The sequence below is a fragment of the Aotus nancymaae genome, unplaced genomic scaffold (assembly GCF_030222135.1).
Source record: "Aotus nancymaae isolate 86718 unplaced genomic scaffold, 86718_ANA_hifiasm-v0.15.2.pri h1tg000004l, whole genome shotgun sequence".
In the NCBI taxonomy this organism is placed as follows: domain Eukaryota; kingdom Metazoa; phylum Chordata; class Mammalia; order Primates; family Aotidae; genus Aotus; species Aotus nancymaae.
Window position 1 is genome coordinate 40884512 of NW_026988415.1, and position 20017 is coordinate 40904528.

Sequence of the window (20017 nt, forward strand, 5' to 3'; positions counted from 1 at the left end):
GTACTAAGTAGAATGTAGCCCCATAGCTCCACTCATGTAATAGTTCCCATCTGCTAAGCAAAGCAAATTGATTTGTGCTTAACAAGACAAATATGCATAAATTAGTTTTATCTCTATAAAACCAGGTGCTAAATGTAGGTGCCATAGAAAAGTCATTATTAGCTAGGAGAAGCAAGGGATAACACAAGGGGGACCATAAAATCCAGAAGGGTGAATTATTCTCTAAATGAAGGAAAATCACTTTACCTATAAAACAGCCTCTGTATAACAAAAATTTCCACAAGATAGTCCATTCTGCTGTAAGCCAGAAGAATTAAGTAAGATAAAGTTTGGCAAATGGTCAGTAATTTATCAGGTATCCACTAGAAGTGTTTCAAAAATTTAGAAGGGGTACCTCAGAATTCTAACTTCCAAACTCATCTCTTGTTTTAATAATCCTAGGGTTCTCTGTGGCTGCTATTCCATTATTAGAAAAAAATGGAGTTAATTAACTTTATCAAGTCCACACTTAAAGTCATTACATTGCTGGTGATTACCACCAATTATCACATGGCAAAGAAATGAAATCTTAAAGTATAACCATTAACATTTCTAGATGATCATTATCATTTCTTCATTAAACAAAATGCATAAACTAATCTTTTAAAGGGATAGCACATAACACTGGATTTTAGCAAATAAAATGGACAAAGGCAAGCTTATGCTGGCATACAGTCAAGCTCTTCTGAGAGCTAATCCAAATGTGGATTTGTGGTAAAGCACAGCAAAGCTTTTGGCTTTATGATTTTAAGTAAGAATACGGTAATTGAACAGCTAGGACAATCAGCACACACTTTCGCTCTGGACCAAAAAGAATCAAGCAAACTCTAAACATACCTCTTTGTTCCTTTCTGATTCATTTTGTTTTAATTTACATGGAATTACAGTGGTAGCTCTCAAGCGGTAATTTCAAGCATTTTGTCAATACCACAGGTAAAATAATCATGGAATGATATAAACTGACCACTAAATGAATTGGGATATCACCAGTCACAACATGTATGTGTGGTAGAAATCTTAGTTTATTTTTTCAGACAAATTGCTCTTATTCTAGAGATATGGGGACTAGAAGTCGAGTGGGTAGGATAGAGGTAAACTAGTGCAGTTTGTCCATGCTTTAACAAGAAAGCATGTCAGACTGGATAAGGTGGCTCATGCCTGTAATTCCAATCCCAGTCCTTTCGGAGACCAAAGTGGGAGGATCTTAAGGCCAGGAGTTCAAGACCATGCCTGGGCAACACAGCCTGTATCTCAAAAAAAAAAAATAAATAAAAATAAATAAATTAGCCAGGCTTAGTGGCTTGTACCTGAAGTCCTAGCTACTCTGGAGGCTGAGGTGGGAAGATCACTTGAGCCCAGGAGTTCCAGGCTACTGTGAGCTATAATCACATCACTATTGCTGCCCTCCAGCCTGGGCAACAGAGTGAGAGACCCTGTCTCCAAAAAAAAAAGAAAAAAGGCCGGGGGCAGCAGTGACTCAAGCCTGTAATCCCAGCACTTTGGGAGGCCAAGGCGGGCGGAACACGAGGTCAAGAGATCGAGACCATCCTGGCCAACATGGTGAAACCCAATCTCTACTAAAAATACAAAAACAATTAGCTGAGTGTGGTGGCGTGTGCCTATAATCCCAGCTACCTGGGAGGCTGAGGCAGGAGAATTGCTTGAACCCGGGAGGCAGAGGTTGCAGTGAGCTGAGATCGCGCCACTGCACTCCAGCCTGGCACCTGACGACAGAATGAGACTCTGTCTCAAAAAAACAAAAAAGAGAAAGAAAGAAAGAAGAAAAAAAGGATGTCAAATGAAAAATTAAACATAGAAAACAAGGAGTGATTGTTTAAAGGAAACTTGCAACAAGTTAAGAACCATGTAATACTACATTACAGTAATTTGATTTTCAAGAATTTGATTTACCTACTTATTTTAAAGGAACACAGTTTTATTACGAGGAACCAAAATAAATTATAAGACTATCCCTGAAGCTGTAACACAGGACTATAAAATCTATTTTATTTTATTTTTTGAGACAGAGTCTCCCTCTGTTTCCCAGGCTGGAGTGCAGTGGCCCTGTTATGGCTTACTGTAGGCTTGACCTCCCAGGCTCAAGCCATCCTCCCACTTCAGTCTCTTGAGTAGCTGGGGCCACATGGCTGACTAATTTTTGTATTTTTTGTAGAGATAGGGTTTCACCATGTTGTACAGGCTGGTCTTGAACTCCTGGCCTCAAGCGATCCACCTGTCTCAGCCTACCAAAGTGCTGGAATTACAGGCCTAAACCACCGTGCCTGGCCTGAAATCTATTTTAAATATATCCTGACCTATTCTGAATGGACTCAAGTGGAAAATTTATGTCACTGGTTAATTATGAACATTGATTCTAAAATTTTGATCTAGAAAATATCTGCATCTATTAAATGGAAAGACTCTTCTGCAAAATAGCATTTGTAATTTTTAAAAATTAGAAAATGATAAAATGTCAAATTTAACAGGACAATTTTTGTTGCCATATTTTCAAAAGGGCCTTTTTAGAAACTGGATAAGATTAACAGGTCTAGCAAAAATTTCAAAAATGTCCTGTAGAACCTCAGAATTCTCTGCACCCTGGGAGTATCTTGGAAATGAAATAACAGCATGCATTTATCACCATCTTAATGACATACATTGATTTGGCACTATTATCTTTCGTTTTATCCTCTGAACTCTGTGAGGTAGGCACCATTTTCCAAGAGAGAAAAAGCAAGGGCATCTCCTCCATGAATTATAACTTCACTGGTTTACTAGTTGGTCTACTTTTCCCCTTAGCCCATCCCACCCTTCTTTTCCAGATTATAAGCATTGCAAAGCCAAGGAACTGAATCTTGTGAACCTTGCGGCACAAAGTAGGTGCTTAAGGTTGAGTAAATGAAAGAATTTGAGGAATGTCATCCAACAAGTAAGAGAGTAGGATGGGGCTAAAATGCTGGTTTTCCGGAGTCTTCCCTCTTTCCATTACATCACGCTGTCTGGTACACCATTTCAAGGTTACAATACCAAATTAGAAATTGATTAGAAAAAGAGCTCTTGTTTTCCCAACGTCCAACACTTTAAATGTCCCTACCCAAGATGAGTGGTCTCAAAATAACGTTCTTTGGAACTTTTAAACACTTGGCCAAAAACCAGTTTTTAAGAATTGGGGACAGGGTGGGTTAGACAGGAAGAGTTAAACTCTTACCATCTGGCTTACAATCACAGCTTTGAATGAAGGGGCAGCACCACTCAAGAGATTAATTTATTACGACGACGTTGTTAACAGCCTTTGAGAGGAGAGCCCAAAGATTGCAAACTTGGAGACAAAGTCAAAGATGCTAAACTGGGAGAGATCAGCAATTCTGAGCCTACCTCTCCACCTCCCCTGACTCCAGTTCACCCTCTTCCCTAATCTCTCTTTTGAAGTCTATTTCTCAGGATGTGATTGGGGCGTCCTCCCTTTCTCCTCACCATCCCCTCATCCCCACTCCACCCCATCCCCCACACACTTAAACTCCCCAGGGTGCTGATGATCCGTATGAGTTTTGTGAAAAAAGTTAAGTTCACAACTTCGAACTGGCCCATCACCAGCCTAAATGCGACCTGTCTAGGTCTAACACTCGTCATCACTCCCCATCCCCCCATGGGAAGCGACAAGGCAGGTACCCGTTTCTTCCCTGGCCTCAGAGAGAACAGCACTCCTCCATTCCCCTTGTCCCAGCTAAAGAGCAACTCGTTGTCCAGTGAGACATTCTCAGGACTTGGAGGTGGTGGCGGAAAAGTGGTGTCGAGAGAAGAAACCCAGTCCCTCCGCCCACGGTTTAGGATCGGGAAACGGGTAGCGACGAGTAACTGTTCTCACCACCTTTTAAGTAACAGCGAACGCAGCCCAGAGGCAGGTAGGGGTGGCCACAGCTTACCTGTGAGCCCCCCTCCGCCTTCCTCCCCGTAGCCCCGACGCCGCTGCAGCACGAAGTAGTCGTTGGACCTTTCCATCAGCCACAGCTTCAGCGCATTTTTCAGAAGCACTTCCTCAGGCTTCAGCCACATCGCGAACTTTGTGCCCCCCAGGAGGTGCGACCTAGATGGCCTCCTCACCTCACCCTCTACCCGTCTCTTCCCCTCTACTTCTCCTCCCACCAAATCTTCCTCAGGCGACAGCAGCTCAGGTTCAGGTTTTCCACACTTCCCCCAACCCTCCCTTCTCTCCCACGTAGGCAGAGAGATTGCCAATTCCCTCCCACAGCGCTACCGCCAGACTGGGAAATAGTCCCGCTTCTTTAGCTCTTGGGAGTTGTAGTTTCCTACACGCTTTTCTGTGCTCACGCGACTGGAACATGGGACTACGCTTCCCACAATACACTGGGGTGAGAATGGGTGGGGACGCTTTCAAAGCGGGTCCCCGCCAACAGATAAGTGTGTTTTGCCTATCTGAAGTTTAAAGCGTTTTTTGGTTCAAATAAGTGAGTTCCAGGTGTAAAGGTGTTGCTTCTCTTTATCGTTTTACAGCTGAAGGCATTAAACTGTAGAAAACAAAGTTTCTGGAATTTTGAAATATCGGCTTACTCCAGGAAGCAGCAGTAGCAACAACTAACATTTAATGAGCTCTCAGAATAAACTCAGGTGATCTCATGTAATCCTCACAGCAGTACTGCGACGTAGATATTAGTCTCGCTTTGCACGTTAATAAAGGAAAGCGCTGACGGGGGAAGTGACTTATCCAAGGTCACACAGTCAGTGATCGATTCCTTCTCCAAATCTAAAATTCATGTCTAGATTAAGCTCTTTTTGGTTGTATAGGAAGAATATAAAATCTCCAGAAGCCCCGCATTTTCTTCACTCCGTGCACCCCTCCCTTCCTTCACTGTGGCCCCTATCTGTTTATTAAACTACTGTAATGAACTACAGAAAATCTCTTGTCCAACTTTCCATTTTGGAATCTAAACAATGTAGGAGCATTTTTTTTTTCTTTCTCAAACTCTTAAGAAAAAACAATCCCTTTGAGAACCACCTTTACCTCTTTGTATCTTGGCAATGATGCCCAGCGGTTTGAACACTAAGGTGAATGAGGTCAGTAATTTGCGTGATATCCCTGTGAGGAAATAATATTTGAGCGATGTTTTTTATGTATTGCAATAACTAAGTTCACCGGAATTAAAGAGTGCACCAAGAATGAAAACAAGTTTAGAGGGAAGCAGGAGTTGGGAGGCAATGTATAAGCAAGGGGCTCTTGGTGACCTGTTTTGATAATAAAGCCTCAAAGCCATGTGGATTAAAAAAAATGTGATGGGTCACGTGCAGATGCCAAGCCAAGGAAATCTGCCCTGGAGGAGCGTCTCTGGGATAACCTTCCAAGATGTGAGCCATCTCGAGTGAGGCAGGCGCGTGCTCCAAGCAGGGATTTTTCTTGTGAATGAGAAAAGGAACAATCTGGGATTCTCTTCTACTAAATGGCAGTAAGTAGTCCCAAGGCAGCTATCTGGACAGTTTGGAAAGAGACAATCCTTTTAGAGTCCAGACTGCAATGTGTCTTTGGGAAAACCCATCACAATTTGAATGTGTACTAAGGGAGATAATTTTTTCTTCTCTTCCTGGAGAAAGATCAGTAAATGTAGCAAATGTTGAGAGATGTCTTCCTTTCTTTTTACCTTTCCTTCCCCCTTTTAATTCCTTCCCCATCAAACCACATTCTTTTCCAATACTCTTAAAGGTTACAGTTGCGGCAAAGGAGAAGCAGAACTGGATGGCTTTTCTACCTGTTTACTCTGCAACTTCATGCAGGTATACCCATATGCTCCCTGTTAAAGGATCAGGCCCACTTCTGGCTTACAGCAGAGCATTTAGAGAGCTCCTGCTTTAGTAAATAAGCATTTCACCGACTATGTAAATATTTTTTTCTAATTAAATTACTTATGTGATCTAATTTTTTTGGCTTGATCATAAAAAATTTATTTCACACCCTTGCAAATAAAAGTATTTTCCTAGAAGCACCTTAAAAAACAGAGTGTGTCACTCTATTCTGTGTCAATATAAATTGCTTGGGGAACGAGGACTGGGATTGCACACTGTCTGCATTGCTGCTGCTGTACTGGTGCTGTATATGTGTTATGTCATTTAATTTTCATTAATAAGCTTGCACACTTTTACATGCTTACTTTATGGATGAAGGAAAGGAGGCTCAGAGAAGTTAAATAACTTGCTGAAGATCATATAGCTAAATAAATGCCAAAGCTGGAATCTGAACCTAGATTTGTCTAATTACAAACCATGACACGATACTGCCTATGCATATGGTCCATAATTACCTCAAATACAACATGTTCAAAGCCAAACTTATTTTTCCAATATTCTCCCTGGTTAATGTTTCTCCTACTAGATTTCTCAGTTCAAAGCACCTCTGTTGACCAAGACACTGAAGGTAAGAACTTGGTTGGTCGATCAGTCTCTCTGTCTCTCTTCTACTTCTTTTTCAAAAGTACATTCCATCCTCCTATTATGGCTTTAGATCAGCCTCACAACACTTTCCTCCCATGTGATTGTAAGGCCAGTTGCCTTGACGGGAGCATGGACGCACCCACCCCCCACTCCTGGGGAGCTCGGACGCTCACCCCTCCCTTGCAGGGAGCTCAGACGCTCCCCCCTTCCCTCGCCAGGAGCTCAGACACCGCCCCCCCCCACCAGGAGCCTGGAAAAAAGCCCCAGCAGGACCTACCCGATACCATTTTGTCCCATCCGGGCCCCACTCCTAGCCTGCCATTTTGTCTCATCCGGGCCCCACTCCCTGCCTGCCATTTTGTCCCATCTGGGCCCCACTCCCTACCATTTTGTTCCATCCGGGCCCCACTCCCCGCCTGCCATTTTGTTCCATCCGGGCCCCACTCCCCACCATTTTGTCCCATCTGGGCCCCACTCACCTTGGGCACAACCAATCAAACGCCTCCACTCCCTATAAAACCCCACGTCTGAGAGGACTTCTCCGACCTCTCCTGTCGGACAGCAGAGCCTCGTCTGGGAGCCTGAATAAATCCCTTCGCATTGGATCTTCTTGTGCTGGCCTCAGTTTCTTCTCTTTAAGCTCGGTGAGGACAAACCTTGCAGTGATAATATAGCTTCCCAACTCATCTGTCTACTTCCATTCTTGTTTTCTGATTTATCCAAGCCACATATTACCAGATCCAATAATATACCATGAAGAGATAAATAATACCTCATTTTTCTGAAGGCCAGTCTTCCAGCTGACTCGGCCTTCTAAGAGCCTCAAACGTCTATAAGAAAAGGTATTTGGAAACCCTAAATAGCAATTCCAAAACCTGTGCTGTGGAAAGACTGAGGCTGTCACTCAGGATTTTACTGGCTTTTTTGAAAGGAATGTCACTAGCTTAGCTTATACTTTTTTACAGTCTGCAGCTAGTTTAGAAGCAGTATGATTCAAAACAGGCAGACTACTGCTAGATGAGAGCCATTTAAAGCTTTGCTACTGAAAGTGTGAACCCCAGACCAGCAATGTTTGTATTACCCTGGAACTTGCTAGAAATTCAGAATCTCATACTTCCTTCTACACCTGCTGAATTGGAATGTGCATTTCAACATGATCCCCAGGTAACTTGTAGGTGCATTAAAGTTTTAGGTGCACTGATTTAAAGCAAATTAGATATTTGAAAATCAAACTCTACAACGAATTGGGGATACTCATGTTTCTATTAAGACCCACATAGATATCTTCTAAAAAAAACAGGCTGTTAATGAATTTTAGATCACTGAATTGCTTTTTTAAAAAGTTTGTAACAGGGGCTGGTTGCGGTGGCTCATGCCTGTAATCCCAGCATTTTGGGAGGCTGAAAAGTGGGCAGATTGCTTGAGCTCAGGAGTTTGAGACCAGTCTGGAGAACATGCCTATCTCTACAAAAAAGTACAAAAATTAGGCTGGTGTGGTGGTATGCGCTTGTGGTCCCAGCTACTCGCTAGGCTGAGGTAGGATGATTGCTTGAGCCTGGAGGCAGAGGTTGCGGTGAGCCGAGATTGTGCCACTGCACTCCAGCCTGGGTGACAGAGCTAGACCCTGTCTCAAAAAAAACTAAACAGGACATGACTGTTTAGTTTTCTAAAGCAGTGGTTTAGACGTGTGCTATCAGTTGGGATTATAACTAGAAGGGAAAATTGCCACTAACCTTCCATACTAAATCCTATTTATTTGTACTACTCTCTTAACCATAAAAGTCTAGGTATGCCTATTAGTGTTCCACATTCATGAGACTGTTTATGTAGAAAAAAGTTGAGAACTAGTGGATAAGGTTTCTCAAACATTTCACCTTAGCTCTGATAGTAGAGGATAATGAACATTTATCTCAGGAGTTCAAAGTGTCCATCATAATAATGAATTTATTTTAAGTCTCGTGTAATATGTTTGTTTAAATTTTATATTGTTCAATGTTTAAAAATATAAAAAATTAACTCTCAACAAAAAGCAGTGAACAAGGTAAATAACTCAAAATTTGTTACAGCCTAAGGTGATAACATTTCTCCAGACGTTATCGAACTTAAATAAAATATTTCATAAGTGAACAGAAACTAGATGTAGGTGGGGGAAGGAATCTTCCTAGCATTCCAATTGTATCTCTAAATATATTTTTACTGATTGACCTGGGAACCATATATATTCTTATTTATAAGATGACACAACCTAGGTTCCATTAAACTTACAAATAAACTGTGAAAGCCCTTCTTAAGTTGGAGACTCCATAGACATACAAACATTTCTGCCACTGTTAAAGAACAACAGCTTATATTTTTACTACTATGTGAGAGTGTAGCATAAAGTCTGATGCTCAAGCTAGAGAATGTCAAAAGATAATAGCAGGAAGAAAATTCACAATGGTACAGAATTTCTCTCCTTGGTTTATAACCAAGATAATCTAAAACATATATCTACATGAAGACTTACACGTGAATGTGCATAGCAGCATTATCCATAATGGCCAAAAAGTTAGAATAGTCCAAGCATTCATTAACTGTTGAATGGATAGCCACTCATACAATAGAATATTGCTCAGCAAGGAAAAGGAACGAAATATTGATATGTGCTACAACATGGAGGAAGCTTGAAAACATGCTAAGGGGAAGAAGCCAGTCACAAAAGGCCACATGATGTATGATTTCATTTATATGAAATATCCAAAATAGACAAATCTATAGAGACACAAAGCAGATTGGTGGTGGTGTGAGGCTGGGAATGGGAGGGGAAACTGACTGCAAACGGGCATGGGAGAATGTTTTGGAGTGATGGAATGTTTTAAAACTGGATTGTGGTAATAGTTGTACAGCTTTACACATTTACTAAACATATTTCAATTATATATTTAAAGTGGGTAAATTCTGTAAATTATACTTCAGTACAGCTGTTAAAAATTAAAAAAAACATTAAAAAATGCCCCAAAAGAAGTCCCACAAAACTTGAAAAGAGGATAACTCTCTAAGAATATAGGAGAAGAATATAGGCATTACACATCCACCCCCGTCCCCGGCATGTCATCAGATAAGAAACATGTACCTGTTTTGATAATCCTAGTTCTGAGGTGTTCCAAGCATGTTTGTATCCTTAACATGCTTGACAAAAGAAAGATGCACTTAATACATTAATAGCATCCTAACAATCATACTACCAAAGAGAAGGCTGAAGAAAAACTTTAAAGCATGAAGATGGACTGGCATTAAGGTCTATTTTAATGTTATATTATTACTGGTCAACCTCTTGTTGACCTTGCTGACATTTAACAATAATTCACGGTAAGTTGAATGATACTATGCTGGCATCCATTCCTCTCTATGTAATATGTAAATATATCATACTAAAGTTTTAGTATTTATTGATCAAATATACAAATGACCATTTACATCCAACCATTTTATTCCCTCCCAAATCCAAGCATATTATATGTGAAAAGTTAGTACATGACAGTGATAGGGTTTGCGCATTTGTCCCTTCCAAGTCTCATGTTGAAATGTGATTCTTAATGTTGGAGGTAAGGCCAGGTGGGGGTGATCGGATAATGGAGATTGATCCCTCATGAATGATTTAGCATCATCCCGCTGGTGATAAGTGAGTTCTCACTCAGTTCATACAAGATATGCTTGTTTAAGAGTCTGGGACCTCTTGCTTCTCTCTCTCTTCCTCCTGCTTTTGCCATATGATGTGTTTGCTTCCACTTAGCCTTCCATCATGATTGTAAATTTCCTGAGGCCCTTACCAGAAGTGGAACAGGTGTTGGCCCCATGTTTCCTATACAGCCTACAAAACCATGAACCAATTAATCCTGTTTTCTTTAGAAATTACCCAGTCTCAGGTATTCCTTTATAGTGACACAAGAAATATCCTAATATAGACAGTTAAACTAACACCAGACACAAGCTTTTATTGGAATATTTTATTTACATTTTATATTGAAAGAGAATCAATACAAATCGGGATATATTTACAGCATTTCAAATCAGTGTACAAGAATGCAATGGTTTCATCCATTCAGCAAACAAAAATACATGTCTGTTTTATTTTTGCCTAAATTCTGCTAGAATTTGAACAAAACTCTAAAACAAAAGATAAGCCACAAAGAGTACAAATAAAGTGCATTTTAAAATAGCTATATTTAACTTTGGTGGATGAAGCTTCAAACTTTATATTAAGGCACCTGGAATTCTCCCCCCCACCTTCTTTTTCAAACACCAATAAAATGCATTCACAAAATTTATAGCTACATGGACAGAATTTTAATTTATCTAATGTAATTTTAGCCCATTTAGGTCAAACATAAACTCATTTTTCAAAGTAACATTGCTTGGAAATCATTTTCAACAACTAACTTTACAGAACATTTTTCTGTGGACTAATTCATGCACACAGGTCAATGACCAATATTAGTGTTACTTACTCTGTCATTACCATTGTCAAACAGTATGATTCATATACTGTGCTTTTGAAAAATCCCACAAGTTTGAGAAATAGCTACACAGTATTTTTGTAAGGAACCTTTTTGTCTAATCTTGTGTCAAATTGGTGTCGTTAATATACCAATCAGTTCAGTCCATAATCTCTGAGAAGCTATGATTGACACTCACATGAAGCACATTTAGCCTAATTTTGAAAACAACAAAAAGTTAAAATGAACATTTTGCTTTAAACTTCTTCTATTAACTTAAAGTAGCTTAAATAGGCATTTCATGAAGCACTAGCCTAAGTTTGCATTGTTTTTTTACATTACAATTCCAGATCAATATAAGCACCTGGAGAAAAACCCTGACACATAAATCCCAAGCTAAAGTAGTAGTATTTTTCATTAAGATACTATCATAAAATAAAGTGATCACAGCTACTCCACATTTCAAAAGCAGTATTTTTATAAGAAAATTGTTATAAATGAAAAATGTGACTTCTTGAAGACAGTTTTGAATGTCTAAAAATGTTGCTATCACTATTGAGAGGAAACTTGCCTATGAAAAACATTATAATGAGTTTGTGGAAAAAAGTTAATAGGTTAAATATTTTAAGCCATTTAACTATAGCATAATATTAGTCATCTGAGCACTTTCAGTATCACTCTTATTTTATTAAATTTATCCAGTTCATTAATAGTAAACTAGGCCCTGATTGGCAGTTCTGTTATTACTAATGGTTCAAGTTTTCTATTGACACAGATTTTAAGATTTAATTTCTCGAACAGCGGTCTCTTGATCAGGAGTTTCATCTTCTTCAAAGGTTGGGTTGTCAACATGAGGGACAACATCCACTGCCACAGAATTTGCTTCATGGTTAACCAGCTGTAGATTTTCATCTTTAAAAAGAAATAGCAATTTTAGGATGATTTTATCCCTCTCTTCTTTTAAGACAAAATTCAACATTCATTTCCAAGAAGTCTTCCTTATTTAATTTCATCATACTCTGATTATCATACTCATTCCCTGTACCTTTAATAATTATATAATTTACGCTAAATCTTACATAAAGTAGATACGGCATTATTACATTGATTTATAATTGATCCTTCTTTGATTCACATATGTGTGCTTATTTCTACCTAGATTATAGCTTCCCTAAGAGCAAAAATTATGTCTTCTACTTCTTCCTTACCTTAAATATAACAAGATGTTAAATCTGGCTATACATTTCAATCACCTGGACACTTAAAATAATTACCAATGCTTCTTCATAAACATAAATATAGACAGATTTTTAAAAAATCAACCAGGAAGTTGGAGGGATGCCCAAAATTGAATAAAAACAGTAATAAATGAACTTAATTGTATTATAAATGAAATACATAAGCCCATGAAGAGAATGGGGAAGAAAACAACTAAACTTAAATAACTTTGGAATACAGTATTTTGACTGTAACCTATAAGGCTAAAAACAGAAAAAACTGTACACTTGTTAGTTAAATTGTTTTACACAGGGGTATGTGTTAGCAACGCTGAAACTATTTTATGTGTATTCTATAATTGAACAAATAAGTAAATACACTGTGGATAAGGAGAGACTTTCTCCTTTCACTGTCAGAGAAAGGAGTTACAAATAAAGAAAGGGGGAGGCTAGAATGAACTCTGTGGTGTTAGATCGGAATCAGATGTATTAGTATAAGGTATTGTTTTTCAGATAGATAAGATGATGGAGAAATAATGTATATATGTGTGTATATTTGTGAGAATAAACACATATACTTTCTAGTCTTGTTCATTAAAAAGGCCAATAGCAATGACAGCCTCGTAACAATAAACATGCCTAGTGCTCAGATCCTGGTTTTGAAATACCATTTTCCAGTAAAAGGCCTCCTAAAGAAATGGCTGATTCTAGGGCTAGGACAGGGAGAGTACAAGGTTAAAATAGATTTTAGCCTAGGGGCCAGCAAACTCCAGCCTACAAACCATAGCTAAAAGTGTTGTAAAAGGTTGTAAAACAACCAAAAAAAAGAAAATAAGAGTATGAAAATGAAGACTTATGGCCTTTAAAAGCTTTGAAGTTAGAAATGAAAATTCCTAGGCACCACCCAAGACCCACCCAAGACCCACTGAGTCAGAAACTCTGATGGTGACCTCTCTGTTTTAATCAGCCCTCCAAGTGACTCAATGAGTACTTAAGTTTGAAAACCAGTGCTCTAATAGAACTTAGCCCAATGATGTGACATACAGACATGAACTATATGTATTTGCAAAGTTATGCAAATCAACTATCACCATAAAAATCAATGGCTAATACACAAGATTTTTAAACTAGTAATATGTAATCAGAGACAAAATTAAATCTGGTTTAAGTGTTCACTCATTCAACACAAATTTGAGTATCAACTATGTGCTTGGTCCTGGATAGACAACAGTGAATACAAGACACTGCCATTACTCAAAGAAACCTTAAAAGTTTTAATAAAATTCAGTTTGATATAAGCGCAATGATCGAAGTTCTATGGAAACCAATAGTAGAGTTCATCACATCTAGTCAAGAGAAGCTTTTCAAAGAGGTGTGAGTCTTAAAGAAGAAACAGGAATTATCCTGGGCTCCCCCAATTTCTTGGGTGAGTCAGAATGGAAGGAATAAGCAGAGAGAAGATAGTGGCTCAAACTATGACTGTGGAATTAAGATTGGAAATTAGGGGACAGAGTTGAGAACACAGATGTTGAATCAATAGGAAGGGGAAGTGGGAAGAATTTGGGATGTCCCTAGTTTCTGGTTTAGGGCAGTTGGGTGAGTATTACTATCATTCAGATTAAGAATACAGGAGGGAAAACATGGATCATTATTTCATTTGCTTTTTAAATCTCTGCAAAATCTGTTGTGCTTACCTCTTTCCCCCACCCCACCCCTACCCACAGAAGAACAGAACACAAAAAAAGTAGATTGGTATTTTGTTTTTTAAAAGACTAGCAATAAATTATCTTGTACACTCTCTTTTATTACCACACAATTATGAGAGTACAAGATAATCTGGGGCAAACAGAAAATGATTCTTTATTATAGGTAGAATAATTCACAGATTGTTAAGATACTTACAACTAGTTTATATTCAATGGAATGTCTAAAGATTAGATACAAGAAATACAAAGTTTGCCTTTGCATGTTTATATTTATTGTGATATCTTCAGACGTGGTATCTATGGTACTGATAAGCCTACAGAGGACAAAGGTTTATATCATAGGAAGCTGAAAGTTTCATAAGTCATCTCGACAATCAGTTTTTGTTTTACTTTTATGCTAGAATTAAATGATCTCAAAATGAGGATTGAGAGAAGACTTTCAAACCAACAAAAAACATGAAAAAGATTGAGGTTAAGGGGAAAATAATTTTTATAGGGGTTGTATCATTTTAGGGAAAAAACGGAACTCCCTCAAATTTCTCATTTGGCATAAAACGACTAAGTTGCAATACTAATTCATATGAATTTTGAAAATGATATATTCAATTTTAGTTTCTAACAATTTGTTCATTTCACGGTAAATAGTCAACAGGTGGCAGCACATACCATCCTTAAACAGGTTCCTATTTGCAAAACATGGGTTCTAGAGAAGCTGGTTATAAATCAAGCATTTGTAAATTGAATTCTATTTTATCATTTCAGAACTCCTTTATCTTAATTTCTGCTTTATCTGCAATAAACAATAGCTTCTAAAGTTTAAATTTTCTCCTTACTCTCTGTAAGTAGTTAATAAGCTGAGATTTAAAATGCATCAGAGAGAAGCTTTCCAAGAAATCTTTCTTTTTAAATAAGCCCCACTCTGATGCATTTCATCTATTTCAAATACATTTGAATATATGTATGTTAAGGCAGGGGTGCATCCTTCATGGCCTTATTTTAAGTGGAAAAAACCTGGACCATGATAATGGCTGAATGGAACAAATGCTAAAAAGCAAGAGTACTATACAGGCCTATGATCCACAATAGATTGTTTGTAGGGCACTCATTAACCCTTACTATGATGCTTACTTGTTGACTGCATGTGTTCCTCCAGAGGCGGTTCATCTGCTCCCTGTACTGAAGCATATCCAGATGATGCGGTCTCGCTGCGATTATCCTCTTCATGGGGGGAGACACTATTGGATATTTCATTGGATACAGGGACTTGTAAAGACACTGAACCATCTTCAACATCCACCTTTAAAGAGCATTTGAACAAATTAAAAGCCTCTCACTGTACATGCTTTTCCTCGACATATCACTTCAAAGTTTATTTATAGGTGATTCATTGGAGCAATATTTCTTAACCTTTAAAACCTGTGATCTCTTTTGATGATTACAAAAGTCTCTTGTTAGCCCCAGTCGAAACAGAGTAACTAGGTCCACCAATGGGGTGAAAGATGCTACAGGCAGAGTGCACTCTCATCTGATATGTTCATTTGGGTGATCCCAGCACTTTATAAAATAATGCCAGGTACAAGTTAGGCCCTAAAATAACATCATGCTGTCCCCTACGAAAAGTGAGAATCACAGTCATCTATGTATCTTCCCAGGTCAAGAACTGAGCTTGACTCTGTGTTGTATCTTGAAAATAGGCCTTTTTAAAAATTTAGCAACTATAAACTTATAATTTAACATTTATTATGCCTTTTCAAATTATGCATGCTTATTCAACTACAAGTTTGGTCACTACGCAACAGTAAAAGATTACAAAAATAGAAAGAGTGATGCCAAATTGGTAGTTTATATGGTTATTATTTCAAATTCTGACCAAATAATGAGTCTATTTGAAAAAAGGGAGGAAGAAGGAAAATGGAGGTGGCCCAGGATGGTACCTCATTGTCTATACGATATAAATATGCCCAGTTTAAGCATGAACTGTAATTATGGCATATTACATAACTAAAAAATAAGGATGTTATTTTCCCCAAAGCCCAGGCATATATCCTTCATATAAATAACATATTAATGTTTACCTCAATTCCCAAAGCTTTGAGTATGTCACATTTGCACATGGGGCAAGTCCTGTGTTCTAACAGCCATGGGTCAACACATGTCTTATGGAAAATATGGCTAATGAAGGAAAAAATACATAGTTATCAGTTGTGAAGTAGCAACACTTTGCCTAATATATATTAACAGATTACTTAGTGTAATTTTATTTAGTCTTTGAATGGATGTCTTTTCTTTTAAACACACTATTCATATAATGAAGGAGCCACAGAAACAAAATTTGGAAATTCCATAATACAGTACTTTTAAATGTAAAAGCCTCATTACTCTAGCTCCCAAAAAATATTTTTAGTACTCATTTGAAAATGGCTAGAATGCTACCTGACCTAAGACTTTGTTCATTATTTCAAATCTTAAACAGTTATAATTCCCTAACTGTTAAATGGTACATTCTCAATAATATAGTCCAATATAGTATTGAGTACAATGACACAGTACTGATGCTTTAGGCAATGTGATATGTTCCAAGAGTACCACTATTGTATTAAGTAGCTAAGAGAAGGGGGGTTAAGAAGAAACTTCAAGAGAGGGATAATTTAAAAAACTAAGGAATGAACACTTCCAAATAGATGCTCATAAGTTTATTTTATTTTATTCTCAATGGATTAGAATAAATTTAAAATTAAATAATCCAGTACTATCCTTATATCTATATGTGTATATATTATATATATTATGTATGTTTATGTGTATACATGTACATTATATGTTGTGTATACATATACATATGTATATATATGTAAATTGTGCTGACTACATTTTCAGTTTTCTATGGAATTAGTTTAGAACAAATTGAGCCAGATTAAAATCAGACTTACACTAACTTCATTGGTATTCAGAAATAAATAAAAATAAAAATAAACCATTCTTCTATATTTAAATGAAAATAAATTAAAAAATAAACATTTTCTTTACTATTTGGAAATATTCACAATAGTTTTCTTCCATCACAATCATTTTTGTGGGTCAGTTATTTTTATTGAAGATATAAAAGAAAATCAAACTTACTTGCAGGTTAAGATGCGTACCAAATCATTTGGTTTATACAATTCAATGCACACAGCACAGCTATCTCCATCAGGGCCAATTTCCTACAAGCAAATAGTTATTGTTACTTTGACAGATAAGAAAAGATACATTAAACTACAGAACAAGATCAGAACATACATGTACTTAACCAGCCTAAATTCCTATAAAAGGAAAAGCATCATATCACTGAATGATTATGTAACTGTAAAGTTTTCAAAGGTGATTTAAAATGATCAAGACTTTAAAAATATAAAAGAATAAAGTGAAGTAAAAGGGGAACAGAACAAAGAAAAACATGTAGCACCGGTTTAAACTATTTTTCCTGATTTTAGAATTCATAAAATATCATTTGTACAAGTTCTGTAACTTTGTTCATTTAAAAAAAATAAAGTGCAATTCACATACAGTAAAATTCACCTTTTTAGTGTACAGTTCTGCACATTTTGAAAAATATATAGTCACTTAATCCTTACCACAATTAAGATAGAATAGTGCTATTACTCCCAACAAATTCCTCCAAACTCTTTGTAGTTAATCTTTCCTCTTATCCCCAGCTCCTGGCAACCACTGATAGATTTTTATAGTTTAGGCTTTTCCAGAATGTCATATAAATGGAATCATGCATTTTCTGGCTTTTGAGTTTGGCTTTTTAGACTTAGCATAATGCATCTGAGATTCATCCATAATGCTGTATTTATCAGTGGGGTTCCCTTCACCCTTCTATCACTAAATAATATTCCGTGATATGTATGTACCACAGTTTATCCATTTACCAGTTGAACAACATTTGGCTTTTTTCCAGTTTTTGACAACTATGAATAAAACTGCTATAACAGTTGTGTACAGGTTTTTATGTGAACATAGATTTCCCCCCCCATAGGGTAAATATCTAGTAGTGAGATTGCTAGGTGCTATGGTAAGTGTATTTTTAACTTCATAAGGAACTGCCAAACGTTTTCAAATCTGCTATATATTTTGCATTCTCACCATCAAATGAATGAGGGAACCAGTTGCTCCAAATCTTGTCCAGCTCTTGGTATTTTCAGTTGTATGCATGTTAGCCATTCTAATGAATGTGTAATGGTATTTCATTGTGGCTTTAATTTGTATTTCTTTAATGATTAATTATGTTTAACATCTTTTATGTGCTTATTTGCCATTCATTTTTTTTTGGTGAATTGTGTTTTGCTTGCCAATTTTCTATTTGGTTGTTTTCTTACTGTTGAGTTTTGAGAGTTCTTTATATATTCTTGGTACAGCCCTTTAACAGACATATGATTTGCAAATATTTTCTCCCAGTTTGTCCCTTATCTTTTCCTTCTTTTAAAAGTGTCTTTCAAAGAGCAGAAATTCTTAATTTTGACAAAGCCAAGTGTATCATTTTTTTCTTTTATGGACTTGTTTTTAGAGTTATATCTAAGAAATGTTTGTCATCCAAGTCATGAAAACATTTTTCTTTAAAGTTTTCTTCCAAAAATTTCACAGTTCTAGGTTTCATGTTAAGGTCTATGATCTATTGAGTTAATATTTACATAGAGTATGAAGAATGGATTGAAGTTCTTTTTTGTCTGTTTGCTCGTTTTTTTTGCTAAAGGATTTCCAATCACTGCATATGGATAGCCAACAACTGGCTACCCTGCTGAAAAGGCTATCCTTTCTTTATTGAATTGCTTTTGCACTTTTATGGAAAATCAATCGACTATGTATGTGTGGGTTTATTTCTGGACTCTCTCTTCTGTTCCATTGATCTATAAGTCTATTCTTTTTCCAATAGGACACTATCTTGACTGCTGTGAATTTAAAATAATTCTGCAAATCAGGCAGTGTGACTCATCCAAAGTTGTTCTTTATCAAAATTGTTTTGTTTATTCTAGTTCTTTTGCATTTTCATCTAAGCTTAGAATCAACTTGTCAATTTCTATAAAAGATTTCCACAAGGATTTTTACTGGAACTGCATCAAATCCATAAATTAGTTTGGTGGGTAACCAATAGCTTAACAACAGCGAGTCTTCTGACCCATGAACATGGTATATGTTTCCATTTATTTAGATCTTCTTTGATCTCTCTCTTTCATTGGTCCTTTGCAGTTTCATGGCTTTGGTAAGATTTACAATGGTTTATTATTTCCATGAGTTCTATAGCTAATATGTTTTACCCATCAATGGTAGTTTTCAACTGTCCTAAATCTGAAAATGAATGTTCAAGCAAAGTAACACTAAAGCATTGTATGAGTTTCCTGTAGTTGCTGTAACACATTATCATAACTCAGTGGCTTAAACAACACAAGTTTATTCTCTTACTGTTCTGAAAATCAGAAGTCTATAATCAAGGCATTGTCAATACTGTGCTCCTTCTGGAGGCTTCAGGGGAGAATCCCTCTTCTTACATTTCCCAGCTTCTAGAGGCTGTCTGAATTCCTTAGCTCATAGCCTCTTCCTTGTATCACCCCAACCTCTTGTTTTCATTGTCACATCCCTTACTGTGCTGTGGTCAAATATCCCTGTCCCTCACTCTTATAAGGACACCGGGATTATATTTAAAATCCACCTGGATAACCCAGGATAATCTTCCCATTTCAGGTCCCTTAACTTAGTCATATCTGCAAAGTCCTTTTGCCATATAAGGTAATACAGATTCAAGGGAATAGATGTCTTAAATATCTTTGGGGGGACATTATTCAGCCTACTTGTAGAATCAAATACATATAAAAAGTCAATAAGGTTCATAAATGCCAATAAAATCATACTTTGGAAGAACATTTAGCCTGAACCATGGTTTGGTAGCACTGCTTTAAAACAAATAGCATTTAAAAGTCATGAATGCACCTTGTCTCCTTGTTTCAGTGTACGTAGTTGAAGCCTTCCAATAGCTTTTTTAGCATCTGCCTTTAATTGCCTCTGTAAAAAAAAAGCAGGCATTAGAAAAACTTTTTTTAAAGAAGTATGATGAAAAAGATAGAGAGGGTCAATAAATATTTATCAGGTAAAAGCCAACGTGCAA

General features: G+C 37.1%; 2 protein-coding genes across 5 annotated transcripts in view; both read right to left on the reverse strand.

Annotated features, from left to right (window-relative positions):
- The window catches only part of TBC1D8B (TBC1 domain family member 8B), a 64287-nt gene extending 60068 nt beyond the window's left edge, over positions 1 to 4219 (reverse strand). For all 3 annotated transcript variants that reach the window (XM_064361975.1, XM_012451671.2, XM_064361967.1), the window contains exon 1: positions 3963 to 4219. In XM_064361975.1, coding sequence (XP_064218045.1) covers positions 3963 to 4092 — 130 coding nt within the window. In that variant the 5' untranslated portion in view covers positions 4093 to 4219. The remainder of the gene's footprint in view (positions 1 to 3962) is intronic.
- Positions 4220 to 10448: 6229 nt separating this feature from the next.
- RNF128 (ring finger protein 128) overlaps positions 10449 to 20017 on the reverse strand; it is a 92187-nt gene continuing 82618 nt past the window's right edge. For both annotated transcript variants that reach the window (XM_012451670.3, XM_012451669.2), the window contains exons 3-7: positions 19843 to 19914; positions 16996 to 17078; positions 15951 to 16047; positions 15004 to 15172; positions 10449 to 11864 (exon numbers count right to left, since the gene is read on the reverse strand). In XM_012451670.3, the coding sequence (XP_012307093.1) occupies positions 11731 to 11864; positions 15004 to 15172; positions 15951 to 16047; positions 16996 to 17078; positions 19843 to 19914 (555 nt within the window). In that variant the 3' untranslated portion in view covers positions 10449 to 11730. The remainder of the gene's footprint in view (positions 11865 to 15003; positions 15173 to 15950; positions 16048 to 16995; positions 17079 to 19842; positions 19915 to 20017) is intronic.